This window comes from Vicia villosa, linkage group LG2 (assembly GCF_029867415.1).
Source record: "Vicia villosa cultivar HV-30 ecotype Madison, WI linkage group LG2, Vvil1.0, whole genome shotgun sequence".
In the NCBI taxonomy this organism is placed as follows: Eukaryota; Viridiplantae; Streptophyta; class Magnoliopsida; order Fabales; family Fabaceae; genus Vicia; species Vicia villosa.
In genome coordinates this window covers 13357720-13381065 of record NC_081181.1, presented here as the reverse complement: position 1 = coordinate 13381065, position 23346 = coordinate 13357720, and the positions used below count along the sequence as shown (strand labels likewise).

Sequence of the window (23346 nt, the reverse complement as noted above, 5' to 3'; positions counted from 1 at the left end):
TTAACTCTCTCGGACAAGACTTTTAAGTTAAGTCTCTTGGATCAGACTTTGGTCAAGTTCCTTAAGCAATACCTTAGGTTGGACCTGGTCTGAGGAGATCCTAAGTCCCTCAGGCGAAGTTCATGGATAAGGGTTACCCTAGCTTACAGCCATTCGTATCGTCTTTGAGGACGACATAGACCTTCATTGGAAGTCAAGCATATTTGTATTTCCTTGAAATGCAACAAGGATCTTCTTATGGAAGTTCAGCATATTTGTATTGCCTTTAGAGGTGGAAAGAATCTTCCTGTTGAAGTCTAGCATATTCGTATTGTTTTAAGAAGCGACGAGGATCTTCCTGTGAAATCCAACATACATAATAGTAAAACCAAAATATTCTTCTTGTTCATAAACGCTCAAAAGTATGTACATAGGCGGACGATATACCCTCCTTTGTAAATTGAAAAATAACGTAACTATAATAATATTTTTAACGGACTCAATTCCAAGTCCTAGTGACGAGTCGCCTGTCCAATTCTTCCAGCTTGTATGCTCCATGTGAAAGCTTCTGGAATATATGATATGGTCATTTTCAGTTGGGCTGCAATTTTTCCTGCATAGACAGAACCACTTGTCTCAGCACCAAATTACCCTCAGGTATTTTCCTTAACATTACCTTAGAATTATATCTTCTAGTCGCTCTTTGATTTTCTATTTTCCAATTGTTTTTTACAATAGAAAAATTACGATGTTGATACATAGCTACTAGATCTACCTATCCGAATACACCCAATACTTAAGTTAAAAACAATACAAGAAAACTTTCAGATATACATATTCAAAAACACCATTTTTCAAGAAAAACATGGGTGCTTTCAAAGTAACTCACTCATTTGCATTCAATTGTGGAAAATTGATACATCCAAAGATTTATCTCCAAATTTTGAAGACATTTATAGATTTTCGCCAATGATTTGCAAGAAAGTATAAGAGTGAGAAAAGAAATTGCCTCAGGCTCAATTTCCTAAAAACAATTGAACAGGCCCTACAAATCTCATGTCAACAGAAAACAAGAACAAAAGTTGTTTTTTTATGGAAAATCTCAATGCATTTAAATCGTTAATTAGAGCAACCGTAGATTAGTGTTATTGAGGAGCAAAGACGTTGACAACGTTAAGAAAATAATGCTAGCAATGCTTTTAGCATAAAAAAATAGATCAATGAAATACGCATGAGTTTAAATGCTTATTGTCTCAATCAAAATTCAAACAATGCCCTGCCGTAGGCAACACATAGTTTAAACCGGTCTTCAAGTGTTACAAACAATGGAACAAGTGGTCTCATAACACCCCCTCCCCTCTTCTCCCTTCCTATCTAATGGTACAAAACTGTATAATCAACGGCACAAAACCTATAAACTCAACTAAAAAATATTGGAAAAATGTGACGTGAACTCAAAGATCAAATCAAACTTCTAGCCTTTAATTAAGGCTTTTCTTAAACTATGAAGACAACAAAGAATCAAGCATTTCCAAAGGTTGAAAGCCATTTCACTGTACATTTCTCATAGGAAACACCATCAAATGAGACCTTGAAGGCTTGTGGAACTGCCTGTAATCATCAAGTTCAACGAATTGTATAAATACTGATAACCCTGACCGATAAAATTGGACCAAGACTAAGCTCCTGTTCAATATGAATCATGACTCCGATATTGCTTGACAACACACAATGATCAAGGCCAATGCAGATACAGTGCTCACTCAATTAAATTATACTTGATATTTTGAAAGTTTTTCTTTTATTGGTGGCTCCAAAGCAGACATACACTGGTCCCATGCTCCATTGCGCAGCATCTATAAGCAAAAATATGGAATATCCACTGCCGGTTAGTTTCAGCTTTTAACCTTGATATAAATTTCCTCCAATGTAATCAGGATTTAAAATAAAGAATGATGCACTATTAAATACCAATTTTATCATACAAAGGGGTGCGTTAATTTTTTGCTTCATTTTCATGATGAATGAATTGCAGCTGAAAATGTGTTTACAGCAGATAAGACTAACCTGTTTATACCCATGCAAGACCTGGCAGATTTCATTGTGTAAATCTTCACTTCTTATTTCCTATACATGTCAACAAAAGAATTTATATTACAGAAATCATAAGTCACTTTGACATTTAAGAAAATAGTGATGTTGGCAACATACATGCCAACTTGCAATGGCTTTACACATGTAAACAAGAGAACTGAGAGCTCCAGAAGGATTGACTTTGACCTGAAAACAAACAGAAATTGTAAAGCACTGATTGCATGAATGGTCTACGTGTAGAGTTATTTGTGTTAAAAGGAGGAGGAGCCTACCATAGCACATAGACCTCTAAAAGCGTCCTCTTTCTCAATATCATCGCGTATTCTGCCACAAATCATACAAGAAAATTATAGATACACAATAATCTGCAAATAAAACAGTGGACGTCCAAAACCATGATTAATTTGTAAAGTGGGGATTTTCAGAGAAAAGTCTACCCTATATTATATGTTTCTATGTGGGAATCCCAATTATATACAAATTCAAGACCACGAGCACTACCATTGATCAGTGGCAAAAGTAAAACAAACAAACTGTAGGTTTTGAGACAAACAAGCTACTAACTCCGGATATATTGTCCAAGTACATTAATTAGTTATTCAATGTATATAAAAAGTTAACTTTTTCTCATAAATAGGACCGGAGGTAGTATCATACTTTCTATGGTTTCAAAATGAATGTCGTTTATGGTTTTTGCACACAATTTAAGGAATGTAATAATATTGTCATAAAACATTCCACTTTTACTAAATTAACCTTATAAATGTATTGAAAGTAGTGTACGGAGTAATAATTAAAGGACACAATAGAAAAAATAACAATTATTACTACATTAAAAAGTGAGAATGACATTGATTTGAAACAAATTTTATTTGCTAAAACGACACTCATTGTGAATCAGAGGGAGTACAAGAGACTAGACTTCAGCTTTGAAGAGAATCAATTTTAAACCTATGCTGAAAATACTTGGCTCTAAAACCCAAGCCTAGCGAAAAATATGGGTAAATAATAAACAATATACACAAACTTCTATAATAAATACCCCCTCCGTTTCTTTTTAAGTGTAACTTTTAGAATAATTTTTTGCTCCTTTTTAATTGTCACTTGTAAAGTTCAAGGTAACATTAGTTGCACTTTTGTCAAAATTACCCCTAGTCATTTATTGTAGAAAGAGAGAGTCAAATGCATGTGACAAATAATTAAGGGTATTATAGGTAAAAAGAAAACTATTGTATTAAAAGTAACAATAATCATTAGCTTTCTAAGTATATGTAAAAAGTTTAAAAGTGACAATTAAAAAGGAATGGAGGGAGTACTAAATTACTAACAAAAACTAATCATGCTAATTAATTGCCGAAGTATTTGTGAATTTCAAAAACTTTATTTTTTGCAATGAATGGAAACACGAGATATTCATTACTTGTAAGCTATGAAGCACGGACACCTTTTGAATTAGGTTGATCGTGGTGTCCAACACTTCTATGACGCCCGTATGGCAGATGTCGGAAAATCCAGACAAATATCCCAAAAAAATGTTTTTTTTTTTTTGCTTTGACACTCTTTGAATTAGTGTATGACACTTATAGAACATGTGTCGAACAGACCATTCAGAAAGTGTTTCAAAAAAATAATTGTTTTTTCTTTGCTTTAATATACATTTTTTGGCCAAATCTCAAATACATCTAAAAGGGATAAAGATGTATCGAAGCAATATTGACCAACGAAGGAATGAAAACATTAAATTTGATTAAAATATTTTTAACTCTTTTAATAGTAGATGGATAAGTGAAGGTCAAATAGTATCATATATGTAATAGCTATGTAAGTGCCAGTGTCATACGTTTTTGACATTATCAATGTCGGAGTGTGTGTCGTGTCCCAGTGTCAGTGTCGGCGTTCATGCTTCATAGCCTGTAAGGTAGCAAGCTGTGATTAAAGAAAGCATATAAGTGATGCAATAACTTACTTTGACAGAGCATTGCACCAAGGTTGCATGAAATGCTCCATATGTGGTGATACAAGGTCTGGGCAGACCCATGCAAGTCTCCCCAGTGTTATTGCACTGTTTTCTATAAGTGACTTGTTGAGTCCCTATAAACCACATTAACAAATAACGATTAGCAACTGAATATATCCAAAATTATAAATAGTATGGAGCATGATAAGACACTGACCTCTGCATGCTGAAGAATTGGTACCAGGCATGAAATTACACTTAAAACGAACGGAGAGATTTCTAGACGAACCTGAAATTCAAAATATTTTACAATGATGTGTTTCATATAAACATGATATTGTCCTAACTAATTCACCTGTCATTTTTTATCAACATTATGCAAACCAATGATGACCATCATTTTCCATCTCTATTATTTTTAAACTACGACATTTTATAATAACATACCTTAACTGCTAATTCTCCAATTGCCCAACATGCATTATTTGCCACTGAAAGAGCCGCTTGTACCTTAGAAATTTCCTGTACATTTATGGCATATCAACAAAAGCATTACTAAATTCAACTGTATAGCTAAACTTATACCAGGCACACACATACCAGTTGTTTGGCAGCAACTTCAAGAATCTCAGACAAACGAGGGTGCAAATGAACCACGCACACCTAGCCAAATCACCATTATTAGAAAGCTATTAACTTGTGTCTTCCAAAATTCACCCAATTTACTTTCAAACGTAAACTAAGAAGGATAGGCTTATGGAATGTTTCCTACATCCCAGGTATAAGGACCTTATGCAGATAACATCAGTGGATATGATGACTTTAGGAAAAAGTATACAACTACATGTTCAACTTACCCGAGCAAGGTCTCCAAGTAAGGCAAAGGCACTCTGTCGAACATCGGGAGCATCATCCGTACAACAAATCAAAAGTAGGTCCCTTAAAGAACATTGTGCAACCTGAAGAATAGTAATTGAGATAACCTCAAGTAAATAGCAATCATACAATCACTGGTTTAACTTTAACTATTCTCAAGCAGATATCAATATGTCAAACAGCATAGAAAGTTCATGAAATGCAAAATAGTTTCTGGGATATATCAATGCAAAAAAAGAATAAATAAATAAAGATTTGGACGCAAGATAAAGATTCAAGGTAAAATATGCCTCTTTGGGATAGATAGGAATATGCAACTGCAAATAGCTGCAATTACTTGGAGAAGTAAAGAAAGTAAAGTTGTAGAGAAAGAGTTCAATAAAGAAAAATATTATAGGAAAATAACATCCGAGAAGAAGAGATGTTCTATACAACAAAAAATGCAAGTTCAATATCTCAAGTTAATGATTTGGATGAGTACCAAACTCTCTACTCCACTGCCAAGACCCTCTGCTAGTCCAGAAAGCAGATCAAGAGAGCACACAATGAATTCCTTGTCATACTGAGCCCCAGCAGCAGCAGGATTGGCCTGAAATAAGAAAACGGGCTTAACTCCTTGAAATAATATCTCAAAATCAGTTATCCACTACTAAAATATGAGTATGTCAGACATCATAATAGAAGCATGGCAGGATAACAAATGAAATCACAGGCAACACCTAAGAAACTATCAAAATGTTTTCCACAATGAATAAAGTAACCAGAACCTTGGCCAATTGTTGGGTCTGAATTATATTTATGCACCTCGCAAATACAGGTTCAGCAAATTGAGTGAATCCAGTACCCAGTGCCTGATACAAATTTATCACCAAAATTTTATATTAGGAGCAAGGAAATGCATATCAAGCACTCCAAATAATGTAGTTAGCTTCCCCATATTCCATGCATAAACAACATGTTACATAAGATCAGAAATATAATCTAACTTCCAATTGCTAGCATATAAACCATTAATATTCAAATGAAATATATAAATGTAAACTTTCAATAGTAAAGAATTTACTGTCAACTGTCAAGTTTAACAGAAACAATAATTTTTATAGTACCTAGAACCTCATTAAAGGAGCATGTCGACATATTTTTTAGCTTAGCAATATTAGTAGCACTCTCTAATCAGTAACAGTATGGCCACAAGTTCTCCAGTAATTTTAAATAAAATAGGGATTTCAGCAATGCTGAATGCTAGTAATCAAGGTGAACAGAATGTGTTATTAGAACTCCTCTTTAAGATTATAATATCAAAAAAAGTTTAATACAAAGATGGGTGGACAGGTTTCTTTTACATGGTTTAAAAATTGCAGATTGCCAGCTCAACAATTTTATAATCTTCACTTCACTAATAATGTGATAGCTGGAAATATATTGATCGTACGACCTGGATGTAGCAAGCCTGTCAGTACACTTGAGAGTCTCACATTAGATAATGATATGACATGACTATATGTGAGGGGAAACTCTCAGCCCATGAGCAAGCTTTTAGGGGAAACTCTCACCTCATGAGTTAGCTTTCAAATTCTATGAAATACTCATTAATATAGAAGCATGCATATAATCAATGTTTTGGGAGTAAATACAGTACAGGTGATAAAACAAAAAACAACTTTGATAAATCATACACTAGAAAAGCTCGCATACATACATGTGTTATAGATGTGAAGCATTCTAGGAGTGGAAAGAGATCTTTGTCTGAATTTGAAAGTTGCTGCCACTTTTCAATTAATGGTGGCATGAGAATGTCAAGATAAACAGGCTGCACAGGAAATCGAGAGTATTTGACATTAAACCATTAAAAATAACTTGGGAGAAAGGAGAAAATTTAGGGATGGGGAAGAATGTTGATTAGCCTACCTGATTCAGCTCTCCCCCAACAGCTTCAGCTAGAGTTCCAACAGCATCATATACAATTCTGAGGTTTCGCCTCTAAAGTATAGAATAAAAAAACTACAATTAAAGATTTCTGAGCATACATATAATATAATAAGGACAAAACAGAGTACCAATAAACAGAATTTGTTAAAGTTAGGAAATCACCTGATACTTCCCAAATGCAACCATTAGGTGCTTTAATATGATTTCCAAGCGCGGTACCAGCTCTTCCGCAGCCTCCTATCAAAAGTAAATTGAATATGAAAATTGATATACTCAAAAGAAACTTAGAAACTGAACTAATCTTCAAGGGTAGATCAACAGAAATTGTAGTCAGAACCTCTTCCAGAGTTGCAAAGGCTGAACAGGCAGCCTCCTGGACACGCTTATTATCATCCAAAATTCTTCGGAGAAGACCCATAAGAACGTTATCAAATTGTTCATAACCCTTGGGATGCCCGATACCCTGACACACATGACAAGATTCAAACAAGAAGACCTCTAATGAGATTTATTTATACCCCAAATAGCACTATTTCCAACTACAAATCAATCAACTTGGATATGATTTCATATGCATCAGAAATAATAAATAACATATGCTCCTGATTTTGTCATTTTCCAATAATCTAGAGAAACTACAACATTCCAATTGATCACGGTCCATTGAGATTGATCTAAGATTTAGCAATAACATCTTAGAACTCTTATGTAGGAAAGGACTTTGATCATTGAACTATTTAACTATAGCTAATTATCATGTTGATTGTGCACGTCAAATTTTATTAGCGTGAAACATGAAGCAAGCCTTCAACCCAAAGATGCATTGAACTATTCAGTAAGACTTGGCTGCCTCGTAGTATTCATGTGTTTTATGTTACTTTATTATAATGCTATTCACATAGCTGCCTCACGATTTTGTTATTGTTATTTGAACTGTTAATTTAAGTAAGGCCCAAGATTCACCTCAACTTCCTATTGGTCCAAATAAAAAGAACAGGTCCACTAGGTCAATTAATAGATAACCCTAAACTTGTATGTAACAATAGCCGCAACCCTAAAATTTATTTGCAACAGTCGCAACACTTCTTTTTCCTCCTCACTCATCCTCAACTTCTAAAACAGTGAGAAAATACAGGGAAATTTCTTAGAAAATTAGAGATGATGCCCTTTACGCTGTCGCAGTGCAGAAATCAGCGCAAACTGTTCTGCTGTCTATTGCTCCAAACACGGCCACCCACTGCAACGCAACGCTCCTCCGCGATAGTGGGGCTGTGTTCCGCTACTGACAATGTATTATTGGGAAAATAATGTAGATGTAATTAGGTAGGTAATGTATCATTAACTTGCTATGTGGCACTGGCACTTATGATTAAATGTATGTCTGTTAGTTGTTAAAGTCAGACACTGACACAAGTACATTCAATTTTTTTCAAATTTTCAAATTATTATGAGAGTTGGCATTTTAGAATTGATTTTGTGTCTAGTGTGTGTGTGCGCGCGCGCGCGCCAGTGCTTCATAATTAACTTGGAGGGATATTGGGGATTTTAATTAATTAAGAATTTATTTATCTTATAGAGTGGAATTTGTTAGTAATTATGATTTGCTTTAGCCATACTTTTAGGACTATGAAGATGATCCTAATCTTAAAAAGTGTATAGAAAATGCATTAAGTTAAAAAAACTTGAAAACATCAGCTTCAACAAATGATTGCTGCCCGACTGCAAGGGAGGGAACATAAATAAAGGCATACCTGAATAATAAATTTGCTAAACCGAGATACTGTCCAGCATGAAATACTCCGTATCAGAGGAAACTTATCATCAAGAAGAGGGATAAGAAATGCCACAATCTATAAAACCAGAATAATGAATGGCTTAGTTTTCCAATATAATTAGTAAGAAATAAGGGTTGCACATGAATGATTAAAATAAGAATGTTGATGACGGAGTGAATATAACTAAATGTTGCCACCGTCAAGGAAACATTTTACTTATTATCGCAAGGATTTGAAATAAATCATCCAGAAAAGTGTGACAGTGATTGAATAATTGAATGACCATAAATAAATATATTATTATTATTATTAAGAGAGAAGAAAACAACCATAGCACAAAACATTTTATCAGGCAAGAATTATCCTAAAAGTGATAATATCTTTTAGAACAGGAGCAGCTCTATTGAAAGAGACAGATTTATCTACAAAGACTAGCCAGGCTTAGACAAGTTGTTTGGGGGAAATGAGACAGAAACATGAAGTATAGGCCTATACTGATGTATTAAAATAGAACATGCATAAATCTATAAACTCACTCTACCATATACTAATCAAATAGAAAAACAAGTTAAACTTTTCCCCTATAATTAAGCCATTTGCTTTTGCATTTAAGTCATCAGAAGATAATACTATTAGAGAATACCTCTGACAGATGAGGATAAAGACCATTTATGCACCCCTCGCCTATGGCACCAAGTGCCAAGACGGCAGCTTCCCTTTCTTTCCAACCATCATCTCCAACAGTTGACAACTTGGCCTGATCACATTCTTAGAAATTTTAGTATATATCTTCATAACGGGAGTAATGTAAGGAGAAATTAGCTCCATACAAAAGTATGTATCCAAAAGTAACTCGTTAAAAGCACAGATCAATATGATATTCACAATGAGAGTAGACAACAGCAAAAACTTCTGTAGCAATTTATGTCTTCTATGTATACACCTATGTTTCACACATTATTTCCATGTGTAGTCTGTCTAACTTTGAATTGACAGAGCACCAGTTCAACAACCATATTCCAACAAGGGGCTGTAAATCACCTCAACAATCGGCATCAGAGTAGGAAGGATCTCGTCTCCAAACACGTTCGAGAGAATATCTAGAGCAGCTGCACTACATTTCCGTAAATTCCATGTGTTGACAACATCATCATCCTGTAAATATGGAAAATAAAATTCAAGTCCAGATCAGCAAAGCGACTTTTTCTTGTCATTTCATGTTATAAAGGCATAGAAAACTATAGTAAATAGAGACAAAATGATTCATCAAGTAACTATAATAAGTAATCAACAGAGCATATACAACATACATCATCATCGTCTACATCGTCTGATCCATGAAATCTGGATACATGAAATCGAGGTTTAAGATCCTGTCGGAAAAACAATTAAAATAAGAAACATGTCCAATTAAAGAAATCCAGTAACTCTGCCTAAATCAATCAGACCTGATCTCGATCAGGTTGTGAACCCTCTTCCTGAAAAAAAAAAAAAAAAAAAGATCATGTAATCAAGAATGACAAGAGTTAATATAATGGCATCTACAAACACAAATCAACCAAAAGCAAACCTCGGCTTCAGTAAGTGATTCATCATCATCTGCATAAGCCATGTTTGACAATAATATCTGCAAAGATTCAACAGATAAATTTCACATTCTAAGCCACAGTGTTAAACAATTATAAAGTAAAATATATATAATTAGGTTTACTGGAATAAGACGAGGCAAGAATTCTCTCAAGTTTTCTGGTGGCATTTGAGCATCACAATATGCAGACCTGCAAAAGCAATTATCAAAAAGAAAAAGATATAGACTTGCAAGGTTTAAGATACAGCATCGCCACATAATAGAAACATTATAGAAACATCACTCTAACTTGCATTACTTTGCTGATTTCAGAAACAGGGAATTGACGGTTCATATGACATTCTTGTAAACAAATCATATACAGAAACAAAAGAAACTTGAAAAATCAGACACCCTCGTGAGATATGCTTCCCACATTAGAATAGATTATAACCACCCAACCGAACTTTTCCCCTTCCCCTTTTCCAATAAAACAAACATTTATAATCAAGTTTACTCCTTTCCTTGTGAATCATGACAATATATAGAAGCCATACTAGAATAGATTATAACCACCCGACCGAACTTTTCCCCTTCCCCTTTTCCAATAAAACAAACATTTATAATCAAGTTTACTCCTTTCCTTGTGAATCATGACAATATATATAGAAGCCATACTATGAACAACATCCACTAGTTGTAAGTTAAGAAAATAAAATCCCAACCAAAATAGTACCAAAATTCACAGGATTCAAGGGCCACTTCTTCATCTGTGTCCTTGTTGACTTGTAACATATATTCGATCACATTCTTTAGATGAGGCTGCAGTATGGTTAACAATTGATCAGAAAAGAGGGAGCTCATAGAAAAGGACTAATTTTAAATAAAGCAAATAACCACCAGACTTGGTGCTTGCAAATTTGAGCAGGTCAAATATTGTAATCGTATTTATACAAAACAAAACAAAACAAAAGACAAGAATGTAAGACATAGCAACATGCTCAGATTTTACTGCTTCCAAAATGAAATGCATAATAATTTTCCAGCTTCCTTGTTTTCAACGTATTCAAACAAGTAAACACAAATACGAAGTGTAATATGATGGAATGAATAAAATGCAACAACCAGCTCAATATACAATACTCCCAAGTCCCAACAAATAACATTCGTTCAATTAACTTTTAACACTGAAATGAACTAGAATAAGAAGCACACACCTGCAAGATAGATGGATGGACTTCAATCAGCTGAACAAATGCTGCGCAGACCTGGTCGTCAATGGAAATTAGAAAGGTCTCAGTTGAATCCAACATTGACAAGAAATAGTAATAGCTAATTTGAGATAATAGAAGTGAATCAATCTCCTTCTTATAAGTGGCGAAACCTATCAAAAACTAGGTTTCGTCAAACATCAATAGGATCTGGCCTTCACTCTCTTCAGTTGTAAAAATAATGCATACATAAAATATAGAATATGCAGCAAGTAGATGGCAGGGAAAGAAGACCAGCGACTTCAACTACTAGCCACTCAAACCAACAAAAATAAGCTGGACTTGGAAATAGAGCATCAACTAATTTAGAAATTTGCAATATCGAAAAATATTGAGTTACGCTAAATACATTCATACAATAAGGCACTGAGAACTCACCAACTTTCGCACTTCTGCTGTAGGGTCATTTGCAAGAACAAACAGACCTTGAAGATATTGATCCATGGATACACATAAGGCCTAAATAGAATGAGTTAACTATTATTATCAAAGTTCAAACTTCAATGTTATATTTAATAACCAGAATACTGAGATGATAAAGCCCCGAGATATACTTACAGAAGGCATCAACATAATGTATTGATTGACAGAACCCAACGATAGCTTTCTTAATGAAGCATGAGGTGATTGGAAAAACTGAAACAAACAAAAAAATAGAAAGAAAAGAACAGTTGGGGGATATAATCACGCACACAAAAATATAAATAAAAATAATATAAAATACTGGTCTTACCCGAAACAATCTAGGAAGAAATATATTGATGGGGCGCTCTGCTAACCCTGGTACATCAGCGTCAAGAATTTGGGGAACATCTTCACAAATCTGCATGTGCAGTAAAATATTAAGTGTTTGAAGGTGTTTATGGAAACAAATACTACGGAATCTGAAGTATCAGTTGCAGAAGCTGGAAATAGGGTGTTTCCAACCACTTAAAAAACTAGTGCATACATCCTCACTATCCATTTCACTTGTATATGTTATATTACACTTTACCAAATTAGAAATCAATGGCAAGAAAATTCCAACAAAGTATAAGATCTTCCATTCTGAATCTGCCAAGCCTTCATCTCATTTCAGTTATTTGGAATCAAAGGAAGAAAGGGAGGCGATCAACAATAGGAGAACTACAAAGAGCTATATGGATCTCAGCTTTTTTTGCTTAAAAACATACTAAATTGGGTCTCTATTGTTTCGTTTAAGTTCAATTTCGATCAAGGGAAGAAGGAAAGGGGATGATTTACAACATCGGAACTAAAAGGGAACTAAATGTCACCTTTCTTGTTTTTTTGGCTTAAAATTATACATTTGGTCTCTTTAGTTTCATTGAAGTACATTTAGTCTCTTTAGTATCCCCTTAGGTTTAATTACAACAGCGTCCTCCTGGAAGTTTTTATAACCAATCTATCAAATTGACATCACAGCACGGTTATTGTAAAAGAGGCAGTGTTCTATAAGACTTTCAAGTCAGCCGAACTATTAGAAAACAGTATTGCATCAAATTCTATGCCATACAACCATAAGATTGACAGTCCAGGGGACGGTCCAGGTGAATCAAGTAAAACTCAAGTGGAACAATAAGCCTATGGATGAAGCCACGTTTAGGATCTTCAACTTAACTCAACTTTGAGGACGTGGTTGAAGTCCCCGGGAGAAATATTGTGAGGAATGGAGAGCATCCACCATTTTATTCTAGAAGGAAGATAAATTCATTAGTCCAAAGGGAGCAGTGGAGGGAATCAGGATACAAGTTAAGTGAGTCTGTCAGTTATGACTTTTGGGAAGAGGATACTTAAATACGGTGGAGCAGATGAGGGAGGGCAGCTGTGGTTATTGTAAGAGAATTGTGTTTACAGTTGTCAGAAGGGAATTCTTCACTTGGCAGAGCAATGTACCCTAATGCCTTATTTTTTTATAATTTATTTCCAATTCTTTCTTTTCTCTCTTTCTACTTCTGAAAACCTAATAGAAGTTCACATGGTGTATCCAGACACTTCCATGCATCCATAGACACACCAAATATTTGGAATTTGCATAATCATCTATCTTACTTTTATTGATGTGTGTCCATTTAACATTGACAGTAAATCAGTAAATGTGTACTGGCACCATCCTATGACCATTCAGTACATGTTGGGCAGCACATATAACATTGCTTTATTAAATAACCCCCCTCCTCTATCTCTGTAGCAGTTCTGAGTTGCGCTATATAATGTATGTACTCTATTTTTTCTGTTGCTACAAATACTTTAGCTAGATCTATAATAATATAAACATATTAGTACTGAATCAAAAACAGAGAGCACACCTTGGATAATGCATCCATTGCACCTTCCATGTGATTTAGATCATTGCTGTCCAAACAATTTACAAGGGCTTGCAATAATTCAGGCCACTGTGAAACTCCTCCAGTTTGAACAACAACGCTGATAATAGTTCCTGTCGTAGATCTTATGTGTTTATCTGCTGCACCAAGACAAGGCAGCAATTCTGATTTCACATAGTGCTGATGTTCAGGCTGCATTAACTTATATACATTTCTCAGGTTATTCTTCAGATATAATCCTGCAGCCTGCCGAACCTCCACAGATATTCCCTGTTTAAAATAAAAATTGCCAAAGCAGCATAGTTAGCAACGCAACATCAGGAATTCCATGAATCCATCAAACCATATATGCCACATACAGCAACACATAGTTTGGCATAAACTGGTACTTAAGAGTTTAACAGCCAAACCGTGTTTTACTTTTAAGTCTTCATGGGCAGAAAAGTATCAAAATATGTTAGTATTATCAATCACGGATTGCAAAACATAACAGTTTGCTTAAATTTCGCTACGCTGCAGCACTATAGCTGTACTAAATACTTTATCATGAAACATTAGCAATAAGTTCAAATTATGTTACACTATATCTCCACTATTTGACAACACTGATCATTGGCAACTTGCAGGCAATATGAAGCACGGACACTGGAAATACGACACTGACACTCACATGTCGACACCAATAATAATTTGAAAAAAATAATAATAATTAAACATAATCACAAGTGTCAGTATCGGAGTGACAGAATAAAAAATAGTGAATAAAACCGTTTCAATAACGCTATCTTATTCAAGCAACAGTTTAGCCGTCACCTTCATCAATAAACTAGATTATATTCAGCTCAGTGAAGAACAAAAATCAAACAAAACACAAAAACCTAACTACACATAGCTAAATCCACCGATTCAAGTAGAACAACAACGCAAAATCAATGAAACAAAAAACAAAATGAAAAATCAAAGTATGGAATGAATTACCTGAGCACGTGAGAAGATGAAGGCAAGGTAATTGTTGAAGTCGGGGAGGTTAGAGTATTGTTGAATTTGGTTCCAAATCTGAGACTTATCAACGGAAGAAGAATGCGAAATTTGTTGCTCCAATAGCGTGCAGATCTCCTTGAAACCTTGCTCCTGTGGCTGCCATGGGGGTGTCGCCGCCATCACTACCGGAATCAGCAAACTACGAATTGAGTGGGTTTTTGGTTTCTAGAGAGAGAAAGAGGTTTTAGAGAGAGAGAGAGAGAGAGAGAGAGAGAGAGAGAGAGAGAGTGAGAAATCCCTTTTTGAAGCTTCAAAGAAATAAATAACAAAAAATAGAAATAACTTTTTTGATTCTGCCAGCAAAAAACACAACCCTCACAGTAGTAGTACAACACTCTCACTCGACACAACACTTTTCACGCTTTGGGTTGGGTCTATGTTTAGGTTAACCCTTTTTGCTTTGTTGGCTTCATCCTCATGATTCCATACTATTTAAATTTTAAATTAATAGGATAATTACTTATGCTCTTACTATTGCTAAATAATTCAATTATAATCAATTTTTAAAAATTTAAAAGTTGGTTTTTAATTTAAAAGTATTATTTTTAAGTTACTTTAATATGAACCTCTTTAAATTCATAACTAGCATAAATTTTGTGCTAGCATAAATTTTGTGTAATTACAAAGTTGTTCACAAGTTTGTTATAACTTATTTTAATAATTTAACCAAATTAAAATATAAAAAATATTATAAATTACATAAATATTTTTATTTTATTTTTTAATATAAAAGTAATTTATACAACTTAATAAGTGTTTGATAAAACAAATTTGATTGTGTTAAATTGAATATAGTTAAAAATGACTTGAAAGTGATTAATAATTAGATAAATTTATGTAATTATTAGATAAATTTATGTAGAAGAGATTAAACAATAAATTTTATTTAAATGCGGAAGCTATAAATTCTAGATACAAATAGAATTAATTCTACTTAAAAAAACAAACAAATCAAAATTACTCTAAAATTAATTTTACACTTTTAAAACGTTTAACCAAACACACCCTTTCTAACTTCTAGGTTTTTAGTATCAAAATTTTGCAAATTCAAGTTTTATGTTTTTAGCACCAAAAATTTACAAATGTGTCAAGGAAAATGCAATTTCTATTGTTTTTTATTTTTATTTTATTATTTCAACTTAAAACCAAACAATATATAAAAAAAAATCAAATATGATGTTAAATATCTTTTGAAACTAATAACTAAGCATTCAGAATCGATTCTTATTAAAAGTGATAAACATCAACAAAATAAAAAATCTGTTGAAAATGCTTGCCACGTTAATATACTTTTAATGCGTGCTAAACTACTGTCAAGTTCACTTTCATCAATATTCAAGACATTAATTACGCAAGCATCCATGACAATTTCCGTTTCTAGTTTGAAATCAAAAGATGCTATATTCTCATAGATACATAGGTTAGGATAGAATCAAGTGTAACTATTTGTGCACTTTGATTAATCAATTTAGTTTCTCTACTTGACGAATCTTCTATTATTGGCTTGGTGTTGTACAATTATCTTTCACACTCAAGTACTATTTGGTGTATGTGCCAAATAAATTTCTAATAATGATAATAATGCAGAGGAATAGCAAACAAATCAATAACCATAGGGACACAGTAGTTAACAGAACAATCATTGAACATGATAGCACCTATTCACCAGCTTGGATTCACGTTCTAAAGCTATTTTTCATACAAATAGACATGGCTATGAGAACTCTCTTTTGTCCAATGCTATTTCTGTTTGCTATTGTACATTTGGGTTGGGAGTAGGCTTTGTTGGACATCAAATTCCCCAAAAGCTTAATCTTAGAATTTTGGACTTAATCTTAGTGTATTAAACTCGCATTTTAGTGTTGTATACAGATGATAAAAGCAATTCCAAACTGACCCAGAACACATGACTTGTATACTGAGTATTGACAATGGAATTCAATTTTTTATGCAACCTTGGGAACCATTGGTCTCTGACTTTTCATCAACTAGCATTTGTTATCTCTATTTGCAGCCCAACAACATTTGTGATTGACCCAAGGCTACAGTAAAACCACACCTCCTTCAACTTCCAGATTATGGTTTTCATCGAAAGGAGGCTTTCTTGAATTGAATCATATCACCACAGGTTGCAGACTCCTGAGAATCAACCAATTACAACAAACAAACCAGTCAATGATTTGTACGTATAATATATAGTGCTTGTCAAACAAATCCCGTTTTCCTTTATGTCATGCATAATAAATGTGAAAAAGGCAAAACACGACCTGTTTTAAGAAACTTAACTCTCACGATCTCGTGCACTTACCTTCCTCATAATTAAAAAAGAAAAGGAGACAGATATCGAAGTTAGCTATTCTATACTTGATATTCAAACCAGGAAAAACACTCGTCATACATGAATGCATAATGATAACTATAATTAATACCCCAACAGTAGCAACAACCACGAGTTGTATCTCATAGGACATAATACAATACAAAACCATAGGTTCTATAGTATACCATTTCTCATATAGTAAAACTTGATACAAAGACTCATGTCACATGCTGACAAACCACTAATTATGTATCATTGACGACAACAACAGTAGTTCCAGTACCTAAGAATTAAAATTGGTGAATCGGTGATTACCATTCCAAATAGTTTGTTTTAGTGTTTGATATCTTTTACCATCACCTTTGCTTTGCTGCTGCCTGCATTAGAAATGAGTCAAGAAAACAGGTAAGATATAAATGCCAAAGGTCATATAAAATATTACTGCTATAAGACAATGTAACGCGCAGATTATACAGAGAAGTGAGGAGCAGTTTATTTTAGTTTTCATTCAGAATTGGTTCCTAATATAACCAACCCGGTGATAATGTTTGATAGACAGATAACTAGAATAGAATAGAAGAAAAAATGGTGTAACAAGACTCTTTGTTGAAAAGGCTCAATCCCATCATCTTCACCTATGTTGTTAATCTCGGAAAGCGGTCAACCCCAAAATGGTAGCGGTGCAGAAGCAGGGAGCGGCGCGGGTGCAATTTGACTATTTTTATTTTTTATTTTTTAATTAAAATAAAACCAAGGGGTTTAAATAATATTGAGGGGTGGTGTTTAGAAAATGAAACAACTACTTGGGCTTATGGCCCAAAAAACAAAACAAAAAGACCAATAAAAAAACTGGAGCACTGAGCTAACAAGAGGAGTGTGATTAGCAGGCGGTATTGCATTGGGCTGTTTGTTTGATTCCCGGTTAGGCCCATTGTTTTTAGCCAAACCCTAAGTTATGAGTATGAGAGAGAAGCTGAGTAAAGCGCCGCCTACCCAACATTCATTGCAATTTTCAAGTAAAGAAAAAAAACAACATGCTCTCTCTCTCTCTCTCCTTGTTATTTCTGCTATGCTCTCTCTCTCTATCTGTTTCACTGTTTGTCGGAAAGGTTTTCAAAATCACAAGATCTCTCTTCTCTCTTGCGATCTGTTTCACTATTTGCCTTGTTTTCTGCAATCGCGGCCGCACATCCCGCTTCCAGACCCGCAATCGCGGCCGCACCACCCACTTTCTCATTTTGCGCTGGACCCATACAATTGGAAGTGGACACGCCAATTTTTCCGCGCTGGCCGCTTTTAACAACATAGATCTTCACTATAGTTTTTATTGGATAGCATCAATACTAGGATAAATAGTTTAATTATAAAACTAGAAAACTATCGATTGCAAGGAACAGCTGATGAAGTTGTCTTATCACTATTACAAAATCCCTCCTCACTTTGGTTGCTATATACTTGATACTGGGATACATGGAAGGAAAAACACTCAAATTCCATTGGCTTCAATTACATTATCCAAAATATGAAACTAAAATCCAAGTGCACAAGCCCTTTAATACCGTGTATATGGCCAATAATACAAAATTCACACTTTCACATGTAGATTTAAATAATGTAGTTAAATAGCGGCTATAGTTGCATAATAGCATATCTGAATTTGAACTACTTGCTATTGTTCTGCAACACACCATTTAACACACAATGTTGCCAAATAGTAGCTATAGTAGCGATTAACAACATCAGACTTAAAAAAAGTATATCAAAACCTAATGATCCATATTAGCCACTTATCACATGACCAATCAAATGAGTAAGAAATTTAGTACCAAACTAAACCTAATACGATAATTCGTAAACTTAGATGAAAAAAACAAGGTGAAAACTAAAAAGGAAAAGTGCATAAGCAAATGGTATGTATACCTTTTGCAGTTTCATTAGAACAGAATCCTCGAAAGCTTGATAACCAGACCCAACTAGTTTACTCGGCACTTCAGGTTCTACAGACTTTGGAGAACCCCAAGAATCTGCAGCCATGGCAGGGTTAAGAGGTAAAACCAACAACGGATTAGCAAGATGTCCAATCACACTTCCAATTGTAGCGATCTGGAAAAAGCCACAATCACAAATCAGCAAATCACACATACAAATTATCACAATCATTCAAATACAAATAACAACTAAGCTTTTTAAATGATTCTTCATCTTTTATATAAGAAACTTACAGCTCCTTGTTTAGTAGCCATGACAACAAGTGCAGAACCCTTTTTCTTTCTCCCTTTGATAACAACATCTTCCACTTCACCAAACTTCGAAAACAATTCCCTCAACTTCTCCGCCGAATAATCTTCCCCATTCCTTTCCCAAGAAACTTTCAAAGCCTTCTCTTGATCAATTCCACCACCACTGACACCGGCACCAACACCACCGGAAGCATCACTTTCCTTCTTTGAATCAAAACCAGGCACAACCTTCTTAGCGTGCATAGCACGAACCCGAGCAATCTCATCCCTAAGTTGCTTCACAATCCTATCCTCTTCTTCCTTCCCCTTCGCGGCCGGATCCGGAGAGAACGCGTCGCGCTCTCTCCGCTCCAGATCGGAAACCATTTTGCGGCGTTTTCCGTCGCGCTGGGATTGACGGCGCTCGTTGTCACGCTTGACGCGGAGAAGATCGTCGAACAGCTTGCGAGCTTTTTCATCTTTGAGGATGTCGTAGGAGGTGCGAAGCTGCTGGAAATTGGAGGCGGCGTTGGGGTCGTCGGGTCTTTTGTCAGGGTGGAGTTCTAGAGCCTTGAGTTTGTAGGCTTTGTTGATGTGCTGTTCGGTTAGGTTTGCACCTTCTTCGCCGGAAGGTAACCCTAGCACCGCGTAGTGATCGACGGTTGCGTCCATTGTTTGGGTTGAAAATACTCCCGAGGAGAGAAAGGGGCGAGGGAGAAGAATTAAAAGACAGGGTTTTTGAATAATTTACTTCACCAAGAGAATTTTAACTCTGCACTCCGGATTATATTTTCCCTCTGCACTCAAGTTATCGATGAGTTTATTATAATATACTCATGAATCAATAAAAACTTTTTTTTTTAATTTTTTCAAAAGTAAAATTAGGTGATTTTTCAGATATTTGATTCAAAATATCATTTTTTTTTTTCAAATAATCTCTATTTATTGGATAAATTTTTAGTTTTTACCGATTGTTTTCTTAAAATATCATATTTTTCTGATAATCTATAAATTTTTATCCTATTTTCTATATTATCGATATTAAAATTATGGGATTATATCAAATTATTAAGAAATTTTGATATGAACTCGTTCTTTAAAATTATGGGATTATATCAAATTATTAAGAAAATTTGTCTCTAGCAGTGACTGATGAATGTAATGGACAATCGGATTTCAATTTCACTCGAACTCAATTATTGTTGTTAACAAAACCAACTGCAATCATTTTATGTCTGCTCGCAAACATAGATGGAGAAATCACAAGTGGAAAGAAAGTGATGTTAAGATTATTAAACGAGACTAATGTTGAGTAAAATGGAGTGGTATATCGATGGTCGGTTAAAACATACTTTATTCTTGATTTGAATCTAACAAACTATTTTTAAAAAGAAACTTTAGTGGATTCTATATTAAACCAAGTCAAATACTCAGTCATCAAAGACTTAGCAAGTTTCTCTCCAACAGATAAAGAACCAAGAGCTTAAAATATCTTGAGGTATCATAAACATCGTTCGAGGATAGGCAACGTTTGAGGATAAGACAATATGAGGACTCACAAGTACTGACCAAAAATAAAGTACTCCTCAAGTACTAAACGTACAGTTCCCAAAATGGCTAATAAAGCAAGTCCTCAAAATGTATTATATGACATCGTCCAAAGAGCCGCTTATATCTTATGGTCCTTTTTCGTAAATATCAAGAAAGGTTAAGGTTAACTTTGGGAAATATTTCCAACAGAATTTTGTTCATCTATTAGAGGAAATATCCATCTCTTACTTTGACACAACTTGAGAAAAAGAAATAGCAAACGACAACAGAAAAGAAAATCATACTAAAAGTCATATATGTTGAAATTTGTTGGTCACAATTATAATATAACATGTGTTAGGGTCATTATGTAAGTAGCCAAAGTTGTATTGGTCTAATGAATAATAAGTTTGTGGGTAAAAACATAAATATCATGAAATGTAATATTGAGGTGTAGATACCATAAGTCAATATCTAATTTGATGAGGGATCAAATTAGAATATTCAAAACTAAGAAATAACTTTCAATTAAAAAAAACTAAAAAATAACCCTAAGATTATTTATAGAGGATATGGTCTCCATTTGTAGACAACGCGAAAACTGTTCATCATGAAAATTATCTCTTCATCCTCATAGAAGATATTCAATGAGCCATAAGGAACTCTTTAATTGGAATATCACCATGGTCGGCCATCTCCAGGTGCAGCAAGTGCTGCAGCGCTGGGCCCCAAATCCTGGGGGGCCACATCATGTTAAATCATTTTTTTTATTTTCCTTTCTTAATTTTCATGTTTTTCACTTAGTAGCTTTTATGTTTTCAATTGTTTACTATTTTCACTCTTCAGTAATACCAGATCTTTTATAGTATTACTAACATTGAATGCTTTAATAATAAAGATTGCTAAATGTTTGTGTGCACCATCAAAATTCATAACACTTGATAATAAATTAAATACATCAATTTTATATTAAACTAGTAACAAACTCCTGATATCGCACGGGTCTCGTCTGGATTCACATTACATTTATCGATTATTAAATTATTAAGTATGTTAGCATGTTTTCAGTTGAGTAACATGAATATAGGTAAAACTTCAATTATTTTATCAAAATTTCATTCATGAATTTGGAATATCACACATAATAATATGTAATTCAATTAACGATATACAAATTTTTCCAAAAGGTAAATTAAACAAAACAGCTAACATGAGTAAAAATAATAATAAGCTTTACATTGCAATGCGCTACATTCAACATATTTAAAAATATGTCTGATGTAAACCATGTTGGCATTTAACTCCATATGTGTAGCAAGCGTCGACCCTATCAACAAATCACGTCTACAAACTGCATGAACAAATAGGAAAAATTATATACTTCTTGAAATACATGGAAAATGTACATACTATATATTTTAATTCAAAATGGATTTTTAATTTAAATCGTAAAGTATAAGATATAAATTTTACCAACTATCAAAGTGCTTGAAAGACTTCCTTGTACACAACATTAGTAGTAGTGGAACACAGTACATTCTCCTTGTCATGAATTAGGATTTTCAGCCTACTTTTGCTCTTAACTCTTGAAATTGCAACATATAATTGACCATGACTAAACACAGGAGTAGGAAAATATAGTTCAACACTATCAAGAGATTGACCTTGTGACTTATTAATTGTCATTGCATGGGAGACAATAATCGAAAATTGTCTCCTAATCAACTTGAATGGCCAAGGTGAATCAAAAAGTGACATAGACATTCGTGGAATGTAAAAAATGTTACCTATGTTCTTTCCAGACATGATCTTTGCCTCAAGGACATAATTTGCAAACCTTGTAACAATTAATCTTGTTCCGTTGCACAACCCATCAGCTTGGTCCAAATTTCTCATTAGCATAATAGGTGTACCAACCTTCAATTTGATCCTATGATTGGGAAGCCCTGGCGTTCTTAATTTACTGAGAAATTCAGGAGTTAGAACTTCATATGCTTCAGTATAACTTGAATTTGTTCTATCATTGGAATCAAAACTCAAATACTCTTTCTCTTCTCCTAAAAAAAAGTTAAAAAGCAAAACATAAATAAATTAGTAAAACTATGTTCTTAAATATATATTATGAATGTAATAATATAGTAAATATAACTGACATGTACCTGGTATCAAGTCTAATACATAATGATTGATTTTGTCCACAACTTCAATGGTTGAAGCAAGAATAGCCTTTTCTTGTAAGAATTCAACATCTTGATATTTTTCCAACAAATTGGGATATGTGTTTTCAACAATTGCTCTTAAAGGATCATCAAATTTTGATATTAATAGCTCTTGAGGAATTTCAATATCAACCAAACCATCATTGGGTTCACAAATCTTACCATCACCCACATTTAAAATCCATTTTGAAAATTCTGCTAGTTCATTAGAACTTGTGTTGTCTCTTCCCTCTTGAAGTCTCATA

The 23346-nt window shown here is 34.1% G+C and overlaps 3 protein-coding genes across 4 annotated transcripts; all 3 read right to left on the bottom strand.

Annotated features, from left to right (window-relative positions):
* Positions 1 to 1196: 1196 nt before the first annotated feature.
* LOC131649254 (transportin-1-like) lies at positions 1197 to 15144 on the bottom strand. The gene is made up of 29 exons (XM_058919019.1): positions 14751 to 15144; positions 13755 to 14042; positions 12182 to 12271; positions 12007 to 12084; positions 11827 to 11907; positions 11395 to 11445; positions 10914 to 10999; positions 10322 to 10388; positions 10181 to 10237; positions 10059 to 10088; positions 9921 to 9983; positions 9652 to 9765; positions 9254 to 9367; positions 8587 to 8685; positions 7173 to 7298; positions 6998 to 7072; positions 6815 to 6886; positions 6606 to 6716; positions 5674 to 5757; positions 5388 to 5495; positions 4888 to 4989; positions 4631 to 4693; positions 4478 to 4552; positions 4248 to 4319; positions 4040 to 4164; positions 2346 to 2397; positions 2191 to 2259; positions 2047 to 2106; positions 1197 to 1835 (listed from the first exon to the last, which is right to left on the bottom strand). The coding sequence occupies exons 1-29, from the start codon at positions 14931 to 14933 to the stop codon at positions 1752 to 1754; spliced, it is 2679 nt and encodes an 892-aa protein (XP_058775002.1). The 5' UTR covers positions 14934 to 15144; the 3' UTR covers positions 1197 to 1751.
* A 1261-nt stretch (positions 15145 to 16405) lies between these two features.
* On the bottom strand, positions 16406 to 20140 carry LOC131649252 (uncharacterized). Of its 2 annotated transcripts, XM_058919017.1 has the most exons (4): positions 19356 to 20140; positions 19054 to 19236; positions 17449 to 17510; positions 16406 to 16952 (listed from the first exon to the last, which is right to left on the bottom strand). In XM_058919017.1, the coding sequence occupies exons 1-3, from the start codon at positions 20022 to 20024 to the stop codon at positions 17490 to 17492; spliced, it is 873 nt and encodes a 290-aa protein (XP_058775000.1). In that variant the 5' UTR covers positions 20025 to 20140; the 3' UTR covers positions 16406 to 16952; positions 17449 to 17489. The 2 variants fall into 2 exon arrangements, with proteins under 2 accessions (XP_058775000.1, XP_058774999.1); XM_058919016.1 differs by lacking the exon at positions 16406 to 16952 and having other exon boundaries at positions 17209 to 17510.
* A 2221-nt stretch (positions 20141 to 22361) lies between these two features.
* On the bottom strand, positions 22362 to 23345 carry LOC131648595 (uncharacterized). The gene is made up of 2 exons (XM_058918340.1): positions 23042 to 23345; positions 22362 to 22939 (listed from the first exon to the last, which is right to left on the bottom strand). Exons 1-2 carry the CDS (start codon positions 23343 to 23345, stop codon positions 22362 to 22364), a joined length of 882 nt encoding a protein of 293 aa, XP_058774323.1.
* Between the last annotated feature and the right edge of the window lies 1 nt (position 23346).